Source organism: Giraffa tippelskirchi, chromosome 3 (genome assembly GCF_054371585.1).
Source record: "Giraffa tippelskirchi isolate mGirTip1 chromosome 3, T2T-mGirTip1v1.2.pri, whole genome shotgun sequence".
Lineage (NCBI taxonomy): Eukaryota > Metazoa > Chordata > Mammalia > Artiodactyla > Giraffidae > Giraffa > Giraffa tippelskirchi.
This window is the reverse complement of record NC_137277.1, coordinates 127,396,090-127,417,237: the sequence shown is the minus strand read 5'-3', so window position 1 is coordinate 127,417,237 and position 21,148 is coordinate 127,396,090. Positions and strand designations below refer to the sequence as shown.

The 21,148-nt window shown below is 35.5% G+C and overlaps 1 protein-coding gene across 2 annotated transcripts in view; it reads right to left on the bottom strand.

Moving 5' to 3' along the window:
- DPP10 (dipeptidyl peptidase like 10) overlaps positions 1-21,148 on the bottom strand; it is a 747,248-nt gene that overhangs the window by 524,767 nt on the left and 201,333 nt on the right. For both annotated transcript variants that reach the window (XM_081579273.1, XM_081579274.1), the window contains exon 3: positions 9,171-9,266. In XM_081579273.1, the coding sequence (XP_081435399.1) occupies positions 9,171-9,266 (96 nt within the window). The remainder of the gene's footprint in view (positions 1-9,170; positions 9,267-21,148) is intronic.

Here is a 21,148-nt window from a genome sequence, read left to right as displayed (position 1 = left end):
ATTAATTTTAAACACACACACAGGCGTAGGACATTACAGATAGTCTTACACACTATGCCAATTCCTATGACCCTGTCATAATACTTCCTTGTTGTCCCAGGGACATCCTCTTTCTTCTCTTGCTCTCATGTGACCTCTACACTAAGACTGAACCTCACCTTTTCCATAAAGATGACTCTAATTATTCTTAACTCAAATTGATCTCTTACAGTTTTGTTTTTTTCCCCTCAGTAATGACCCAGGAGTTTATCATCAAATTGTTGTTTGATTATTTCAGGGATGTTATGTTCATCTAGTTTCTGAATTCCCTGGGTACCATAATTATATTTTATTTCTTTTAAACATGTCAGTGGTTCATGTATATATTAGCCATAACTGCTGCTGCTGCTGCTAAGTCGCTTCAGTCTTGTCCGACTCTGTGCGACCCCATAGACGGCAACCCACGAGGCTCCCCCATCCCTGGGATTCTCCAGGCAAGAATACTGGAGTGGGTTGCCATTTCCTTCTCCAGTGCATGAAAGGGAAAAGTGAAAGTGAAGTCGCTCAGTCGTCTCCAACTCCTAGCGACCCCATGGACTGCAGCCTACCAGGCTCCTCCATCCATGGGATTTTCCAGGCAAGAGTACTGGAGTGGGGTGCCATTGCCTTCTCCTTAGCCATAACTACTATCACATATAAGAGGAAACTGTATCAAGTAAAGGAAGGGCAAAGAGAATAAAAGAGTTCAAAAACCAAAATGTGCTACAGTGTGTCCTGCATCCTATTAGGGACAGAAGTGTGGAAAATGGATATATGGTCTGGATTCTGGGGAAAAGAATGTTAACCAAACCTCATCATAGTCTAAACTGAATATTTCTGGCAACTCTCCAATTATCTCTACTTTCTACTCCAATCACAGCTTACTGATTACTAATTTTACTTCTTCACATTCTATATATCAGAAAAGATACTGTAAACAATGGGGAAAGCATAATTTCTCTGAGCAAAAGAACTGTGTTTATTCATTTTTACATCCTGTATCTAGAAGAATTTTTGTCTATTCTCAGTAAATACATCTTGAATGAATAAAAGGATAGATGGATAAATTGATGGAAAATAGATGTCGATGTCAAAGTGTCTATTAATCTACATTTGTGTTGACAAACCCCGTTCCTGGGCCAAAAAGCCAAGACCAACCATGATTATGTGGAATGCACTATAAGTACACAATCTGTTTTATTGCAAACCTTCTAAATGTCAACAGGTTTCACCTGCAATATACAGAACTGTGCAGGGCATGTAGTTTTGGAATTCAATAATGCTTGACGAACATAAGCATAACTGTTTCTTACCACTCACACAGACTTTTTTGTTCGCTTTTAAAAAATCAAAATATACTTTTCTACTATATAGATTGTAATATGAAAGTTTAGTTTTCAAAATCTAAAGTTCAGTTTATATCTTCAACTCCCTTTAAATACTCTTAAGTAATCCATGTGTTATAAAAACATAGAAATAAATTTTATTTTCCTAATATTTTCTCCCTGAAATGTTAACACTGGATTTTATGGGTAAATTGTTTAGTATAAATAGTATCACTTTAACATAAGCTGGAATCTTTAAAATATTTTCTTAAAAAACTAGATTTTAATTTCAAACAAAAGTATGAATACTTGCAACTAGTATGTAAAATTACCACAGTTTGATTTTTATAGTAAATATTCTAATTTTATTTTTTATTTCTAATGTTTTTAATATAGATTAATTTAAATGTTCATAAAAGCATATGGAGGATACAAATCCTATAGTAATAAAGAGAACATTTTTGGTAATCTGCATAAAAGTAAATATGCTTTAATGATACACTATCATGAGCACTTTAATTTTGGCAGGAAGTGATCTACTCTTGATAGCAAGATATTTTGACATCCTTACTTTAAAAAATACCAGGCATGATAAACTAATTAAACTATGTCTCAATAAAAATATAAATTACCCTCAAAAACTCAAGAAATCACAGTCACAAATTCAACTCTACCTCTTAAAAATATCAGCTTTGCTGATGGTTATAAAAAAAAAACAGAGAAAAATTAAAAATAAGTTGAAAGAGTTAAAATTTTGACTCAGGGCTGGGAGTCATAATGCTGTCAGAAGTGTAACTAGCTCTGTGCATACAAATAAATCCAACATTTTCTGCAATACAACCAAATTGAACTGAGGGACAAAAATTCTTGCATGCTAAAACAGTGCTAAACAAACAAAGAAACAAATATGATTATTTTGTCTGATTTCCCTAATTATGAGTTCCCTTATTACTGTAAATATTATTGGTACTATTTCAGCAATTTGTTTTATTTTTCATGAACATTACAACAATGGCTTTTTACTTTATATTAAAAATCTTGAATATGATTCATCAGCATAAGTCTGCTGGAGGTATTTTAAAGAATTATCAGTTACCCAGAGCATCTCTAAAAGCTGTCGTCAGGATCTCTACCATTCAAAGATTTATTAGGTTCCAGATTTTGCTTTTCATATGTGTGTTCTTATTTTTTGCATTTACCTTTTATCTTTGTGTTTTATAAACTGTAGCTTGTTTTCATTGTGCTCTTACCTATAGGAACTATTATCTCAAACACAGATGAAGAAACCAAGCTTTGGAAGGCTTTTAAAAATAGCTGAATTTTTTTTTTTTTCATCTTCTTTTATCTGGTTAATCTCCTTTTAAGGACTTTTTATTATTTTCAATATGTCATACTTTGACACATCATTTTGAAGATAATAGGTTTGAGTATCATGTGGTAGATAAGTACAGCTGGCTCCAACATTTAGTCCAATAAAATCACAATTATAGCCAGAGCCTCACACATGATCACTCATCCCAGCTAGCCATTAAAAAAAAAAAAAACTGCAAAATCTCATATATGGGATGGACACTGGCAAAGAAAACTTTGTATAGATTAAAAGAAAAAAAATCTATGCACACCATAAGAAAGAGAACCTAAAAGAAACTTATACTGATCGTGGATCAAATGGGCCCACCTTCATATATCAGGAAATGTATCTCACTGTGCTAACTGAACTATTTTGCATCCTAGTTGGATCCCAGCAATGTGCTAATTGCTGGGTTGACTTTTACATCAACGTGACACAAGTCCTGTTTCTCAGGGTTTATTGTTTCTTAGAATTGGGCTGCTCTTAGAGTGACATTGCTAGACTGCACCCAGCTGGGATTTGTTGACCACTGGTCCACAATGGGGTAAGTTTAACTGAGGATAAGCATTTAGATGCTTTGGTAGCAATTTGACAGTGCTACAGATCCAAATGCATGATAAATTGACTAATTTATTAATACCTGAGCAGAAGCTTGGCTTTCTCCCATGAAAAAGTTTCATGGGTCTCCTGACCTCCAGCATGTGTTATGACTTAACCATAGTCTTTTCACTATACCTCAGATGTACTTAAAATCCAAAATCTGTTTTTGATGGATAAATGATTTATAACCTACAGAATAAATTTTGAAATTAGCTAGTGGTAAAGAGTTGAAGATAGAGTTTAAAACTACAGTATCACTTGATTCATTTTGTATAAAACTTTAAAGTGAATATACCAAAATTGCTAAAATTGCTATAAGATCTCTCCTTCCATTGCCACCATCCTTATTTTAGAGACTAATTTCTTCTCACCAATAATGTTATTAAAAAAAAAATAGAGATAGACTAGATATATATCATCCCCTGAGATTAGTGTTGTCAATCTAACCTAGGTTAGTTAACAAGAAGGAATCTAGTTCATTTTCTACAGTAAAGCCTCTGAATATTGTTGACACACTGCTGCTGCTGCTGCTGCTGCTAAGTCGCTTCAGTCGTGTCCGACTCTGTGCGACCCCATAGACGGCAGCCCACCAGGCTCCGCCGTCCCTGGGATTCTCCAGGCAAGAATACTGGAGTGGGTTGCCATTTCCTTCTCCAGTGTATGAAAGGAAAAAGTGAAAGTGAAGTCGCTCAGTCGTGTCCGACTCTCAGCGACCCCATGGACTGTAGCCTACCAGGCTCCTCCATCCATGGGATTTTCCAGACAAGAGTACTGGAGTGGGGTGCCATTGCCTTCTCCGGTTGACACACTAGCTCCTGTTTAAAATCTGAGAATTGGCATGTAAAGTGAATAATCACTATTTCTCTCACTATTTGTTTAATTCTGATTTAGGAATTACCAAAATTACTAATAACAATCCCTTCTATGAGTTGTCTGTAGATCCTCTCTCAAACAAAGCAAGATGTGAAATTTCTTTTTTTGGAGCCCATTATTATTGTGGTACTTATTATATTTTTGCAATGTAATTTTTGAATGGTTGATTATAAGAAGATAAATTTGGAGACTGTATATGAAATGCATATTTATCACTTTATTTTCTAGTAATTCACTTTTTATTGTATTTTTCAAAAATATAGATTCATGCCAAATAAGAAATAAAAACAAATTATTAAATTTTAAGATAGTGGTCTTTCACAATAGTTTTAGAAGCACTGCCTTAGAGTAGTTAAATATGTTATAATCAAGGAAAAAATTTCTATATGAGAGATCAGCCTCTGAGGTTTACAGGAAGATGATGTTCCTTACTGCTGGCAGGAAAAGGAACAGTCACTGTCTTTGCACCTGGGAATCAGGTTTCAAGTGGGATAAAAATGCAGGCTCTCTGATTGGGGAAGGGATTCCAGGTAGAGAAAACCGTGTGGACAAAAGTACCAAGTCAAAAGAGCTTTTGAGACATATGAAAAATATCAAGTAATTCAATATCTCTGAAACATAATGTACAGTAGAGGAGTACGAAAGAGGCCAAGCTTGATTCTGAGAGGCCTGGAATACACCAGGAAGACTTTGAAATTTATTCAACTGGCAGAGGGGTCCCTCTGATTTTTTTGAGAAGTGAGCTTACAATTTTTAGTGGAGCCTTACAAAGTTGTATTTGCCAGGAGACTGCTGGAGGCCTAGAGACCCATGAAACTTCTTATTTATGAAGGAGTCTGTGATTAACATATATATGCTTCTATATATAAAACAGGTAATCAACAATGACCTACTGTACAGCACAGGGAACTCTAGTCAATATTCTATAATAACCTATATAGGAAAAGAATCTGAAAAAGAATGGATATATGTATATGCATAACTAAATCTCTTTGCTGTACACTTAAGACAAACACAACTTTACTTGCAAATCCACTTGTAAATAAAAATTCACTTATAAAATAAAAATAGAATTAAAAATTTAAAAAAGAAAAAATAGTTATAAAATCACAAATGTATACATTTATCAAATAAAATTTAGAGAAAATGAGTAAGCCAAAAAGAAAAAAATTCGGGTCAAAATTCAGCCGTTTGTAAACACGCACTGGTATACAGGAGAGACAGTGTAAACCATATAACATCCACTCTGTTTTAAAGACATCTTTGTTCACTTTTTATACCACATTGTTTTTAGTCACCAAGTCATATCTGATTCTTTGTGACCCCATGGTCTGTAGCATGCCAAGATTCCCTGTCCCTCACCATCTCATGGAGTTTGCCCAAGTTCATGTCCATTGCATTGGTGATGCCATCCAACCATCTCATCCTCTGTTGCCCTCTTCTCCTTCTACCATACACATCAATAAATATGCTTATACATTTTTCTTTCAGTGACCACATAAGTTACCATTATATGGATACACCTGGGAAATGACATGATTGCAATATTCAACATGAAAGGATTAGTCACACTGAGATCTGTAACCATGAGGCTGTCAAGGAGGTAATAACTGTATGTGTTAAAAATTGGGAATGGCACCTCAGTGAAACAGTGAGAGAAGATAGGTTTTATACTTTGAACCTATTGATTAAAGCATGCTCCAACTCTGATCAGCTGTGTTTTGGATAAATTTTTTGCTTTAGCCTCATTTTTCTGGAGTTCACCATTATAACTTACACGCTATCTATGAAATACATCTATAAAGATCCAGCACAAAGCTTAGCACAGAAGCCCCTCAATATGAGATTTTTTTTTGATGATGGATTGATCCTCAAATGGATGTGGGAGATGAATAACATTAAAGAAGATAGATTTCCAGGACTCAAGGTGACATAACTAGGAAGAAGACACTATAAAAATGGAGATTTCAGATATCTGAGTAGGTGTAGGGGAAGGCAGATGTTCTACTAACCAGGAACATGAGCACCCATCCAAGGCTGCACTGACATTCACATATCTATTAATGGTGAAGGAGCATAATGAATGGACATTACTGCACTTCTGCCTACACATGTCAGGATCATCTATAAGCCTTCAGTCTTCTTCACTAGCAATGTATTAAACACTCATATAGTGACCCCTAACAATTAACTGAACTTTCCAAATGAGTATAGGTTAGACTCCTTCAATCCACTTATATACTTTGGAATCCTGGTGAAACATTATTAGCAAAAAGAAGCTCACATTTTACATCTAGACATAATCTGTGACAATGAAGCCAGGGTTACACATTGTACTCACAGTTCCCATTGTATTTTCTGGCTTTGTGAGGAATACATGAATAGGCAAAGTATCTAGTGATTGCCAGAAAAGTGATCTGGATTGCATAAGAGGAATAAATGAAGACAAATCTATCCCCTTGATTGAAAAGCAACCCAGTGCACACAATCTACTGACAGTGAATCAATTCCTTCAGTGGGATTTATGAAGACGGCATGCCTCTAAGAGCTTAGATTTTGTTTAATCCTGGTTAAAGGGTTGTTTTATGTCAAATTCTTTTATAAGTATTATTGATTTTAGGTTTTACTTAGAATACAATAATAACATTGTAGCTTTATCCCAGGATATCGTCTCAAAATCAGGTTTACCAATGATTGGTAAAGAAATTATGAAAAAATGATTAAAATGACTTACTCCAAATAATATTATTTTGATATCTTGAGAAGCATTAGGGTAGAATGTGTGCCCTAGATATTGAAATATGCCCTAATTTAGCACGCAGTTCACTGCTTAAACATCCCTCCAGTCCTTTGGTACTTCGATACTGAAGTGCAGTTACACACAGGAGTAAATGACTTTTTAAATAGTCCAATCTAAACTGAGAAGGGAGATGAGACCCATGATTTTTCTTGCTTTCCAAGGTAAAAGACTACACATATTTCTAACAGTTTGATCAAACTCATGGTGAAGAAAACAGAATATTATTCAGCATTTCAAATCTAATGACTCATATTTTTTTTTTTGGTCATCTCCTTTGATAAAAAGAAAATACTGGCTAGCAGGTGAAAAGATGACTTGCAAAATTACATTAGCACATCAGGAGAATGGTTTGTGAGAGATCCACTTATTAGAACAATACTAGAAAATTATATCCCTTCTTAAAATTTAGTAATAGTACTCATCTGAAATAAATCATAGAGTTTTGTACATCTGAAATAATCATAATGCAAAGGCAACAATATGGCAAGACTGAAGTTTATGAAGAATTCAGAATCAAAATATACAAAAATAGATTAATAAAATTACTATCATGTTTTCTCTATTTGTAATATCATCAGCATGATAATATTTATCTTGCAACTAATTTCAACTGAAACTTGAGTTTATAGAAAAATAAAACTGAAATTCAATTAAACGCTTTCATTTATTTATTCAAATAAAAAAAAATCATCTTAAGTGCTTGCTGATCTCCAAAAACTGTATCAGTGATAGGTAAACAAGTATGATTTGGCCCCTGCCCTAGTGAAATAAATTATATTATTTTTATAGCTTCCATAAATTGACACTTAATTTGCAGACATAAATGTACTTAATTAGGATATTAGAGAAGAAAGGATGGACTGTGAGACAGTATTTATTAGATAAAAAGGCAAAGTTCTATGCTTTGAAATAATCTACTCTATGCCTTGAAAACAAAGCAAAAATATATATATATATATTATTGTCAGTAATGCTTAATGAAGTTCCCGACAGCCACGTTAGGCATTACTGACATATTATGTCTAAATAAAGTGAAGGACAAAGATTAACAGCTATCAAGCCACAGTGACTGGGGCTTCCCAGGTGTCCTAGTGGTAAAGAATCCACCTTCCAATGCAGGAGACACAGGACATGGGTTTAATCCCTGGGTCATGAAGGTCCCCCAAAGGAAGAAACGACAACCCACTCCAGGATTCTTGTCTGGGAAATCCCATGGACAGAGGAGCCTGGAAGGGCTACCACCCATGGAGTCACAAAAGAGTCAGCCTTAACTTAGAAACTAAACAACAAAAACAACAACCACAGTGATTACTATGGTTAGGCAAATTGTAAAACTCAAGGAATGGAAATTTGACTTCCTCCTTTCTTTTCTAAAAGACAATTTTTAGTTCTTTATTTATTTTTGGCTGCATCATGTTGCATGTGAGATCTTAGTTCCCCAACGAGGGATAGAGCCTCTGCAAACTTCAGTGGAAGCATGGAGTCTTTACCACTGGACCACCAGGGAATCCTCTGACTTGCTTTTCACCAACACATTTCTTATGACTGGATTACACAGTAATTCCCCCTACAAACTCCCATAAAGACAAACCAAAGACCCTGGAGCCACTAAGTGCTGTGAGTTAATTAATTAATTTAAAATCTAATGTTTTTTAAAACTTTTTGAAAATAGCAAAATAAGGAATAACCTAAGGAAAGCTGAGGTGGTTTCTTGGCCAAGCCAGAAAAAAGCAAAATGCAATAGGTTCCCATGCTCTTTCTGTCATTTCAGCTTTGTTAGAGTCTCCTTAGTTTATAGCATTTAAACTTAAAAAAAAAAAAGCTACACAGAAAAGAAAATTAACTTGATTGTCAACTTTGAAGCACTTACATATAGGCTCCCCATATCTATACTTCTACACCAATGAGAATTACTTAGACAAATGCTAGAGATATAATATGTGTTTAAAGTCACATAATTAATGATTATGAGGGAAGAGCAGATACAGAGCAGTCAATCTAATGTTTGGGGAGTGATTTTACTGAAGACTTATCTTAAGAAAAGGTTTTCATTCATAAGAGCCAAGGTATACATTTCTGATTAAATGGTATATAAAATCATTGAAGAATAATGTCAATTAAAGTATTAATACAAATCTCATTATTTAATTTTTACCACACAGAACATGAAATAAACATAGCATATAAGAACATACATACATACCATTGACCCACCGAGCTTCTGGATCATGAAGCACAAAGTCTTTCCTGAAGAGGTCTTCTAAAGACAATCTGGTTTCTGAGGAATTTGTGAGTTCATCTAAAATAAAGTAAATTTTAGGTTAGACACTTTTCTCATGTTACTTTTAAAAACTATGAGTTGTAATATTTGTACTATTTTGCTTCAAAAACATGTTAATAAGATAACAATATAAAATGGCAATGTTAATGTTTTTTGGCTTTAGAAGTTTGTTCCATGACTTTATGTTGTGATATATAATATGAAAACAGTTAATAATTCCTATTGTGAATTGTGCCTCAAAGGATACATTTTTCACTGTTTAACCATAATCCAGCCCACTATTTTCCAAAATCACTTCAATATATTCTCTCTAATGATAAATTTACAGTTTTGTTGTAAATATCAAAGATGAAGAGGTAAATGTTATAAACAAATATGATAAATAAAACTTCCCAAATTGAAAGGAAGTTCACCAAGTAAACAGAATTAATACCAAATTTCACCAAATAATTACCATCCAACAAATACTGAGTCTAGGATTCAAATGCAAAAATTGCAAAACTAATACAATGTCAGAATATGAATGAAAAGTATACATTCATATTACTCCCTGACACATAAACTAAGTGTACTTCCCTTTTCAATTCCAAAATCTAAGAAACAGAAGAACATGATTTAAGCACCAAAATTAAACACAGCAAGCAAGTTTTTAGATGAAAAAGCTTATAAACAAGTTAGGGATATTTTATCTTCTTTGTAAAACAATGCCATTTTTTATTTGCTGTATAAAATCATCTTTGTGACCTTTCAGCTGTGACCTTAAGCCTTCTCAAAAATAAAGTGTCAACAATATATGCTAACATCATTAGATATTGTTTTTTAAAGGCTCAGTACTTACTGCAGCAAGGTCTTGTTTCTTCCAGTAGAGAAGTTGAGGCAAAGAATCAATAACTTCAAATGCAATTGAATATGAGTCCAGCATGTATTTAACCCACAAAATAATTGCTAAGAAACAACTCAAAAATAGAAAACAAGTGGAACTAGTGAGAATCATGTGATCCAAGCCTAGCATAAAATTATTTGCAAAACAAAATGCTCCATTTGACAGTCTCATGTGACAAAATTTAAAATTACTTTATTCATTCAACAAATAATAGGGCTCTTAATTTTCAAGATGTTAAGTGAAGTACTGTAAGGTGCAGGAGACATATCTATTCCATGACCCAAGGGTTTCACAGAAAGCAGGAAAGAAAATGATAGATGTCAGAATGAGGATATCAAGTACTGTAAAAACAGAAAGAAAGGAAGGAAAATACCTTGCAAAAACAATCAGAAAAGACTTCAGTGGAAAACTAAATGAGCAACTATCAACTATTGCTGGTGGGAATGAAAAATGGCACAGATAGCTTGGAAGACAGTATGGTGGTTTCTTATACAATTAACATATAATCTAACAATTGTGTTTTATGGTATTTACCCAAATGAGTTGAAAACTTTCAGCCACACAAAAATCTGCACATGGAGGTTTCAGTTCAGTTCAGTTCAGTGGCTCAGTCATATCCGACTCTTTGCGACCCCATGAAGCACAGTATGCCAGGGCTCGCTGTCCATCACTCAAATCCTGGAGTCCATCTAGTCGGTGATGCCATCCAGCCATCTCATCCTCTGTCATACCCTTCTCCTCCTACCCTCAATCTTTCCCAGCATCAGGGTCTTTTCCAATGAGTCACCTCTTTGCATGAGGTGGCCAAAGTACTGGAGTTTCAGCTTCAACATCAGTCCTTCCAATGAACACCCAGGACTGATCTCCTTTAGGATGGACTGGTTGGATCTCCTTGCAGTCCAGGGGACTCTCAAGAGTCTTCTCCAACACCACAGTCAAAAGCATCAATTCTTTGGTGCTCAGCTTTCTGTATAGTCCAACTCTCACATCCATACACGACTACTGGAAAAACCATAGCCTTGACTAGACAGACTTTGTTGGCAAAGTAATGTCTCTGCTTTTAAATATGCTATCTAGGTTGGTCATAACCTTCCTTCCAAGGAGTAAGCGTCTTTTAATTTCATGGCTGCAATCACCATCAGAAGTGATTTTGGAGCCCCCCAAAATAAAATCTGACACTGTTTCCCCATCTATTTGCCATGAAGTGATGGGACCAGATGCCATGATCTTAGTTTTCTGAATGTTGAGCTTTAGCCAACTTTTTCACTCTGCTCTTTCACTTTCATCAAGAGGCTCTTTAGTTCTTCTTCACTTTCTGACATAAGGGTAGTGACATCTTCATATCTGAGGTTATTGATATTCCTCCCGGCAATCTTGATTACAGCTCGTGCTTCCTCCAGCCCAGCGTTTCTCATGAGGTACTCTGCATATAAGTTGAATACGCAGAGTGACAATATACAGCCTTGACGTACTCCTTTTCCTGTTTGGAATCAGTCTGTTTTTCTATGTCCAGTTCTAACTATTGCTTCCTGACTTACATACATGTTTCTCAAGAGGCAGGTCAGGTGGTCTGTTATGCCCATCTCTTTCAGAATTTTCCACAGTTTATTGTGATCCACACAGAAAAGGCTTTGGCATAGGCAATAAAGCAGAAATAGATGTTTATCTAGAACTCTTTTGCTTTTTCGATGATCTAGAAGATGTTGGCAATTTTATCTCTGATTCCTCTGCCTTTTCACGGTTCACGTATTGCTGAAGCCTGGCTTGGAGAATTTTGAGCATTACTTTACTAACGTGTGAGATGAGTGCAATTGTGGGGTAGTTTAAGCATTCTTTGGCATTGCCTTTCTTTGGGATTGGAATGAAAACTGACCTTTTCCAGTCCTGTGGCCACTGCTGAGTTTTCCATATTGCTGGCATATTGAGGGCAGCACTTTCACAGCATCATCTTTCAGGATTTGAAATAGCTCAGCTGGAATTCCATCACCTCCACTAGCTTTGTTCGTAGTGATGCTTCCTAAAGTCCACTTGACTTCACATTCCAGGATGTCTGGCTCTAGGTGAGTGATCACACCATCGTGATTATCTGGGTCGTGAAGATCTTTTTTGTATAGTTCTTCTGTGTATTCTTGCCACCTCTTCTTAATATCTTCTACTTCTGTTAGGTCCCTACCATTTCTGTCCTTTATTGAGCCCATCTTTGCATGAAATGTTCCCTTGGTATCTCTAATTTTCTTGAAGAGATCTCTAGTCTTTCCCATTCTATTGCTTTCCTCTATCTCTTTGCATTGATCACTGAGGAAGGCTTTCTTATCTCTCCTTGCTATTCTTTGGAACTCTGCATTCAAATGGGCATATCTTTCCTTTTCTCCTTTGCTTTTTGCTTCCTGTCCTGACAGACTGTGGTCCGCTGAAGAAGGGAATGGCAAGCCATTTCAGTATTCTTGCCTTGAGAACCCCATGAACAGTATGAAAAGGCAAAAAGATAGGACACTGAATGATGAGCTTCCCAGGTCAGTAGGTACCCGATATGCTACTGGAAGTCAGTAGAGGAATAATTCCAGAAAGAATGAAGGGATGGAGCCAAAGCAAAAACAACACCCAGTTGTGAATGGGACAGGGATAGAAGCAAGATTTGATGGTGTAAAGAGCAATATTGCATGGGAACCTGGAATGTTAGGTCCATGAATCAAGGCAAATTGGAAGTGGTCAAACAGGAGATGACAAGAGTGAACAACAACATTCTAGGAATCAGTGAACTAAGATGGACTGGAATGGGTGAATTTAACTCAGATGACCATTGTATCTACTACTGTGGGCAGGAATCCCTCAGAAGAAATGGAGTAGCCATCATAGTCAACAAAAGAGTCCGAACTGCAGTGTTTGGATGCAATCGCAAAAATGACAGAGACATCTCTGTTTGTTTCAAAGGCAAACCATTCATTATCATGGTAATTCAAGTCTATGCCCCGACCAGTAACACCAAAGAAGCTGAAGTTGAACAGTTCTATGAAGACCTAAAAGACCTTCTAGAACTAACACCCAAAAAAGATGTTCTTTTCATTAAATTGGACTGGAATGCAAAAGTAGGAAGTCAGGAAACACCTGGAGTAACAGGCAAATTTGGCCTTGGAGTACAAAATGAAGCAGGGCAAAGGCTAATAGAGTTTGTCCAAAAGAACGCACTGGTCATAGCAAACACCCTCTTCCAACAACGCAAGAGAAGACTCTATACATGGACATCACCAGATGGTCGACACCGAAATCAGATTCATTATATTCTTTGCAGCCAAAGATAGTGAAGCTCTATACAGTCAGCAAAAACAAGACTGGGAGCTGACTGTGGCTCAGATCATGAACTCCTTATTATAAAATTCAGACTGAAATTGAAGAAAGTGGAGAAAATCACTAGACCATTCAGGTATGACCTAAATCAAATCCCTTATGACTACACATGGAGGTTTATAGTAGTTTTATCCATAATTGTTAGAACTTGGAAGCAACCAAGATGTTCTTCAGTAGGTGAACAGATAAACTGTGGTCCAGATGTTGTGATATTATGTAGTGATAAAAAGAAATGAGCTATCAACCATGAAAATCATGGAAGAATCTTAAATTATATACTGTATGATTCCAACTACTTAACATACTGAAAAATGTAAACATTGAAGACTCTAAAAATATCACAGAAAACTAACCAAACTGATTACATGGATCACAGCCTTGCCTAACTCAGTGAAACTATGAGCCATGACATGTAGGGCCACCCAAGACAGACAGGTCGTGGTGGAGAGTTCTGACAAAACATGGTCCACTAGAGAATGGAATGGCAAACCACTTCAGCATTCTTGCCTTGAGAATACCACAAACAGTATGAAAAGTTATAATGCCAGATACATGTAATTATACATTTGTCCAAATTCATAGAACGTACAAAAGCACGAGTGAACCCTAAAGTAAAATATGGACTTTGGCTGATAATGATATGTCCATATAAGTTCATCAATTGTAGCAAACATATCTTGGGTGGGATAATGATAGTGGAGAAGGTTTTACCCAGGTGAATGTAAAAGGAAAATTTCTATACCTTCTGTTCAATTTTTCTGTGAACATAAAATTTCTCTTGAAAATATAATCTATTCCTTTTTATTTTAAAGTTAAATGGTCTGGGCCTTTCAGGTTTCATTTCTGGATCTTTCCTTTGTGGATCTTCCCTGGTGGCTCAGATGGTAAAGAATCTGCCTGCAAGGCAGGAGACCTGGGTTTGATCCTGGGTCGGGAAGATCTTCTGGAGAAGGGAATGACAATCCACTCCAGTATTCTTGCCTGGAGGATCCCATGGACAAAGGATCCTGGCAGGGTACAGTTCGTGGGGTCGCAAAGAGTCAGACATGACTAAGCGACTAACACTACTTTCAGGTTTCAAAATACAGAGAAAGGGAATGGGATAGACAAATGAAGGAATGAGAACATTTTAGTGAAAAGGATGAGTGCTTTTTGTTTGACAAAGAAAAAGACCCATGATTCTATAATTAAGTTTCTGCCACAGGAGTTTGGGATTTTAATAAAATGAGCTAATTTTATTAGGATTTCAGAAAATATATTTATTCAACGAGATATCTCAATAAGACCGGATTTTGTTATAGATAAGTTTCACAATGTAATGTTTCCTGAGATTATATAAAAGCACCATAATTTGTCCAATCCAATTCTTTCAATTTTTACATGATTATATTTCATCATCTCTATTTGATAGGCATTTATTTAGCTGATCTAAGGAAATTTATACAGCTAAGAGTGGGAGGTAGGATCTAACTTTCAATGGGAGGGTAGATTATTCTAACACAATATATTAAAAATGATCCTTATCAACTGAATTGAAAAATTAACTATAATTTTGCTCCTAGGTAAATTCCACATATCTTATTTACTGCATCTTTTAGGCAGATATAAAACAAACAAAAAACACCTTTAAAGCAAGTACACCACACCATATAATTCTTATTTTCATATTAATAGTTTTTCAATGCTATTTCTCAAACATGCATCCTTTCATATGAGCTTGAAAATCATAACAAAACCCACCAAAATAGAAATCTTACTAAAAGAGCAAAACATATACACAGTGAATTGAAAAACTCTAAACACTTTATAATATAAAGGTTCTTCTTTCAGAACTACTTAGTTCACTCATATTTTATGTACACTAATTGTTTCATCTTCTACTTTTGATATAGATCCTTTACATTTCCTATTGTATTTACTAGTAAGTATATATGTTTTGTTTTGGGTTTCCCTGATAGCTCAGTTGGTAAAGAATCTTCCTGCAATGCAGGAGACCCTGGTTTGATTCCTGGGTCAGGAATATCTGCTGGAGAAGGGATAGGCTACCCATTCCAGTATTCTTGGGCTTCCCTTGTGGCTCAGCTGGTAAAGAATCCACCTGAAATGCAGGAGACCTGGGTTCGATTCCTGGGTTGGGAAGATCTCCTGGAGAAGGGAAAGGCTACCCACTTCAGTATTCTGGAATGGAGAATTCCATGGACTGTATAGTCTACGGGGTCGCAATGAGTCGGACATGACTGAGCAACTTTTTCTCACATATATATTTTGTTACTGTGAACAGAGTATTTCCCATTCTTAATCTAAATAACTTTATATACACACAGAGTTAATCATTACATTATTTACCATATCACATTTGCTTTAAAATGCCAATGGAAATGAAATCTTTTTCTTTCCTACTTATTTAATTATATCATCTGAAAATAATTTTTCCTTTTCATCAAGTTTAAATTTATACATATATGTATGTATATTTGCATAACATGGGCTTCCCTGGTGGCTCAGATGATAAAAGAATCTGCCTGAAATGCCAGAGACCTGGGTTCAATCCCTGGGTCAGAAAGATTCCCTTGAGGAGGGCATGGCAACCCATTCCAGTAGTACTACCTGGAGAATCCCCATGGACAGAGGAGCCTGGTGGGCTATAGTCCATGGGGTTGCCGAGTCAGACATGACTGAGTGACTAAGCACAGCACATACATACATACAGCACATACATATATATGGGCTTCCCTGGTTGGCTCATATGGTAAAGAATCTGTAATGCAGGAGACCTTGGTTCAATTCTTGGTTTGGGAAGAGCCTGTGGAGAGGAGAATGGCTACCCAGTCCCATATTCCTACCTGGAGAATCCCATGGACAGAGGATCCTGGCAAGCTACAGTCCATGGGGTCTCAAAGAGCTGGACAGAGTGACTAACACTTTCTACTTTCACCTACATGTACATATGTTTATATATTTTACATACACTTATATGTAAAATATATACACATATACACACAAGCATATACAAAAGATATATAAAATTTTCAGATATTACAGATCACGTGCAGTTGTAAGAAATAATACAGAAAGACAGATCCTTTATACCCTTCATCCAGTTTCCATCAATCACATATATCTGCAAAATCAATAGCACAAAAAGAAAATTGATACCTTCCATCAACTTTATTCAGATTTCACCAGCTTTGCATGTATTCATTTGTGTACATGTGTGTATATGTGGCCGTATTTATTTCTGTGTAGTTGTATCAAATATATGAGTACCAGTAAAGACAAAGAACAGTTCTGTCACCAGGATCTCCTGTGTTGTCCTTTTGTCATGTAGCCTCTCTCTGCAGCCTTTGGCAACCACTAATCTATTTTTCCATCTCTATAATTTTGCAATTTCAAGAATGTTATGGAAACATGCATTATGTAATATTTTGAGATTGACATTTTTCACTCAGCATAATTGTTTTGAAATCCACTTTAGTCGTTGAGCGTATCAGTACTCTGTTTCTTTTTGCTGTTTGCTGACATTCCAAGGCATGAACGTACCAGTTTGTTGAAATGTTCATCTGTTGAAGGAAATCTGGGTTATCATTTGTAGTCTGGGGCTATCATCAATAAAGTTGCTATGAACACTATTTATAGTTTTTTAAGTGAACATAAATGTTCCTTTCTTTGGGATAAATGCCAAAATATGCAATTGTTGGGTCATATGGTACATATTTATTTTGTAAGAAAAAAAGTCTAGTTTTTCTGCATTTCTGCAAGAAATTTTTTTTAATAAGATATTCTGACATACATATAATGAATGCCATTGTTGTTTTAACTTGCATTACCCTGAGAGCTGATGAACATTGTTTAATATGTTTATTTGTGATATTTATATCTTCTTCAGTGAAATGTCTGGTAATGTCATTTGCCCATTTTCTAATTAGATTGTTTTGTTTGTGTGATTGGTTAAGTTCTGAGTTTAGAGAGTATTTATATTCTGATATAACTCATTTGTTGATATGTCAACTCAATTTTCCTCCAATTCTCTCACTTCTTTTCATCCTCTTAAAAGGGACTTTTGCAGAGAAAAATATTTTTTGTTTTTTCAGTTTTGATGAAGTCCAGTATATCATTTTATAAATCACACTTTTGCTGTCAAGACTTAGAATATTTCAAATAACACTGAAGATTTTCTTTTATTCTGAAAGATTCATAGTTTTATATTCTACATATAACTCCCTGAATGATCTTGAGATACATTTTGTCTATCATATGAGGAATAATTAGAGGTTCATATTTTACTTTATTTTTTGGCATATTGCATGACAACTAACTGTTCCAGCACCATTGATTAAAAGGTGTTTATTTAATTTTAGTGAATCATTTCATTAGCTTGATTGTCAAAACAATGTTGAATAATAATGATAAAAATAACAATCCTGTTGTTTTCTTCTATTATGGCAGCATCTTTATTATTTCATTATTTAATATATTTTCTAGGTTATTGGAAAGGAATCTCTATCATTCTTAAGTAATTCATTTTTATTCCTAAGACATTTAGAATTTTTACTTGAAATTATGTTATGATACACTTACAGCCTTTTATGTAAAAATATTTTCCTTTAATATGTTGAGGTAAAAATTGTTTAAAGGAAATTTCCTTATTCCAACTACCATTATTTCTATAACAAAATCATGGAAAATTATTATTACTTCTATACTGCTAGATTAATATGTTAAATATTTATTTAAATGTTTATATTTTTAATGAATGAAATTAATGATATTTTTTTTTTCATTTTTCCTGTACTGATCATTTGACTCTTCAATATTTTATTAAGGATTTTGAACTTCATTTATTTTGGTAATCTGAAATAGTTTAATAATTTTAATAGAAAGGATTTTCTAACTCCAATTGCCTCTGGAAATTATTATAAAATCAATTCATCAAAGTAATTCAAATTATTGTGATTAAATCTAAATTTTAAACAATACTCAAATATAACCTAAGGATTAATTTATTTGTCTTCATCCGTTACTGACTGAGCTCTATACTTCATTTCTTTTCTGTTTTTCTATTCTTGGATCATTTCTTTAAGTTTTTCTTAAAGCTGTGAGGCACTATTGCTGAGGTCTCTTGAATTTTTCAGTCCTAGAATAGAGACTTCTTCCTTCAACACATAATGAATAATTAAGCTTCTGTTTTAATAACCTTCGAGCCTGACTTTTATCCCCTATCTCCTTTCATCTCCACATCTCATCATAGTCTTTTGGGGTCTTCATCCTTTGTAATCTACCATCACTCTTCCAGATGCTCCCTCAAGTCGTATTGGATATTAGTAACCTCACTTGAGAGGAAGCTTAAGCTTGCAAAGTTAAAGATTTTGACAAAGGTCACGTGGTTAGTAAGAGGCAGGACTGAAATGGGGGCCTACATCTCTTTGACTTACTAAGCTACAATGACTCACAAAATAAGTTTTATTTCCTCATTCTCTTTGCATGAATGCCTGCTAAGTTGCTTCAGTCTTGTCTGACTCTTTGCGACCCTACTGGACTGTAGCCTGCCAGGCTCCTCTGTCCATGGGATTCTCCAATCAAGAATACTGGAGTGGGTTACCATGCTCTCCTCCAGGGGATCTTCCCTACCCAGAGATCAAACAAGCATCTCTTATGCCTCTTGCATCGGCAGGCAGGTTCTTTACCACTAGCACCACCTGGGAGGCCCCTTATACTCTTTAATATTGTGTTAATTAAATATTTTTAAATATACAATTTTATAGAGATAACTTTGAGAATATTCTTACTTCTTTTTAGCTACAAGAACCTTTCTGCTAATTGCAATTCAACTGCTCTGTGTATCTCTCCAGATCTTATTAGCATCCTATTCTGTTCCAGTCTGCTCATGAAAGTGTCCGTCTATTTTCTCATGTAGAGCAGTGACAGAGCATTCACAAAAAAGTGGGGCTTTTGTTTGTTTTCTTCAGGAAATTGTCTGTAAAATATCAGCGTGAAACTCTACATTTACCCTCAGCTCACTGTTGCATGCTATTTAGTACTAATATTAGTAGCATCATCTATCACATATCATCAGCAAACATGTATAACTCAATTGCAACTTGATTTCTGAGATAATTTATGTTAGAATCAAATTGAGAAACCCCAGTATTTGATACATTTTAATAATGTTCTCCCTATTTTAACTCCACTGTTGCACTTAAACAAAGAAGCCTGACTTCCATTCATTCCACGGCTCTCATTCATTGCAATCACTCACATTAGACACTGAGAAGGTAGCTTAGGAGGAGATTGGTGTTAGATTGTAAATAATTTTAAGAGATGATCACTCACGCACAACTCCTTTCTTAGAAATCCTCACAGGAAGAAATTCTGATATCAGATTCTGTTTCCTAATATCAAAAAAATAGATATTACTTAAATTTAATATTCACTTCATAGACCTTGGGGCTTCCCTCATAGATCAGTTGGTAAAAGAATCAGCCTGCAATGCAGGAGACCCCGGTTCAATTCCTGGGTCAGGAAGATACCCTGGAGAAGGGATAGGCTACCCACTCCAGTATTCTTGGGCTTCCATTGTGGCTCAGCTGGTAAAGAATCTGCCTACAATGAGGGAAACCTGGGTTTGAACCCTGGGTTGGGAAGATCCCCTGGAGAAGGGAAAGGCTACCAACTCCAGTATTCTGCCCTGGAGAATTCCATGGACTAGTCCATAGGGTTGCAGAGTCAGACATGACTGAGCAACTTTCACTTCACTTCATAGACCTTATACTCCATTAGTAAGGTAGTGGGTAATATATCTTATCTCTAGTTATTTTGTAACTAAATACACTTCTGCAATATGTGTGTATATATATATATATATGAGTGTAGATACATGTGTGAAAGTCTTAAAATCTAATCTATGTTGATAGTTGCAATTAAAATGTTGATAGTTGCAAATTAATATTTGCTGACCAAATATTAAAAGAGTCCTATGATTATGAATAAAGGCAAATTGAAAGTGGTCAAACAGGAGATGGCAAGAGTGAATGTTGACATTCTTCTAGGAATCAGCGAACTAAGATGGACTGGAATGGGTGAATTTAACTCAAATGACCATTATATCTACTACTGTGGGCAGGAATCCCTTAGAAGAAATGGAGTAGCCATCATAGTCAACAAAAGAGTCCGAAATGCAGCACTTGGATGTGATCTCAAAAATGACAGAAAGATCTCTGTTCGTTTCCAAGGCAAACCATTCAATATCACGGTAATCCAAGTCTATGCCCCGACCAATAACGCTGAAGAAGCTTAAGTTGAATGGTTCTATGAAGACCTACAAGACCTTTTAGAGCTAACACCCAAAAAACATGTCCTCTTCATTATAGGGGACTGGAATGCAAAAGTAGGAAGTCAAGAAACACCTGGCGTAATAGGCAAATTTGGCCTTGGAGTACAAAATGGAGCAGGGCAAAGGTTAATAGAGTTTGTCCAAGAGAACGCACTGGTCATAGCAAACACCCTCTTCCAACAACACAAGAGAAGACTCTACACATGGACATCACAAGATGGTCAACACTGAAATCAGATTGATTATATTCGTTGCAGCCAAAGATGGAGAAGCTCTAAACAGTCAGCAAAAACAAGACCAGGAGCAGACTGTGGCTCAGATCATGAACTCCTTATTGCCAAA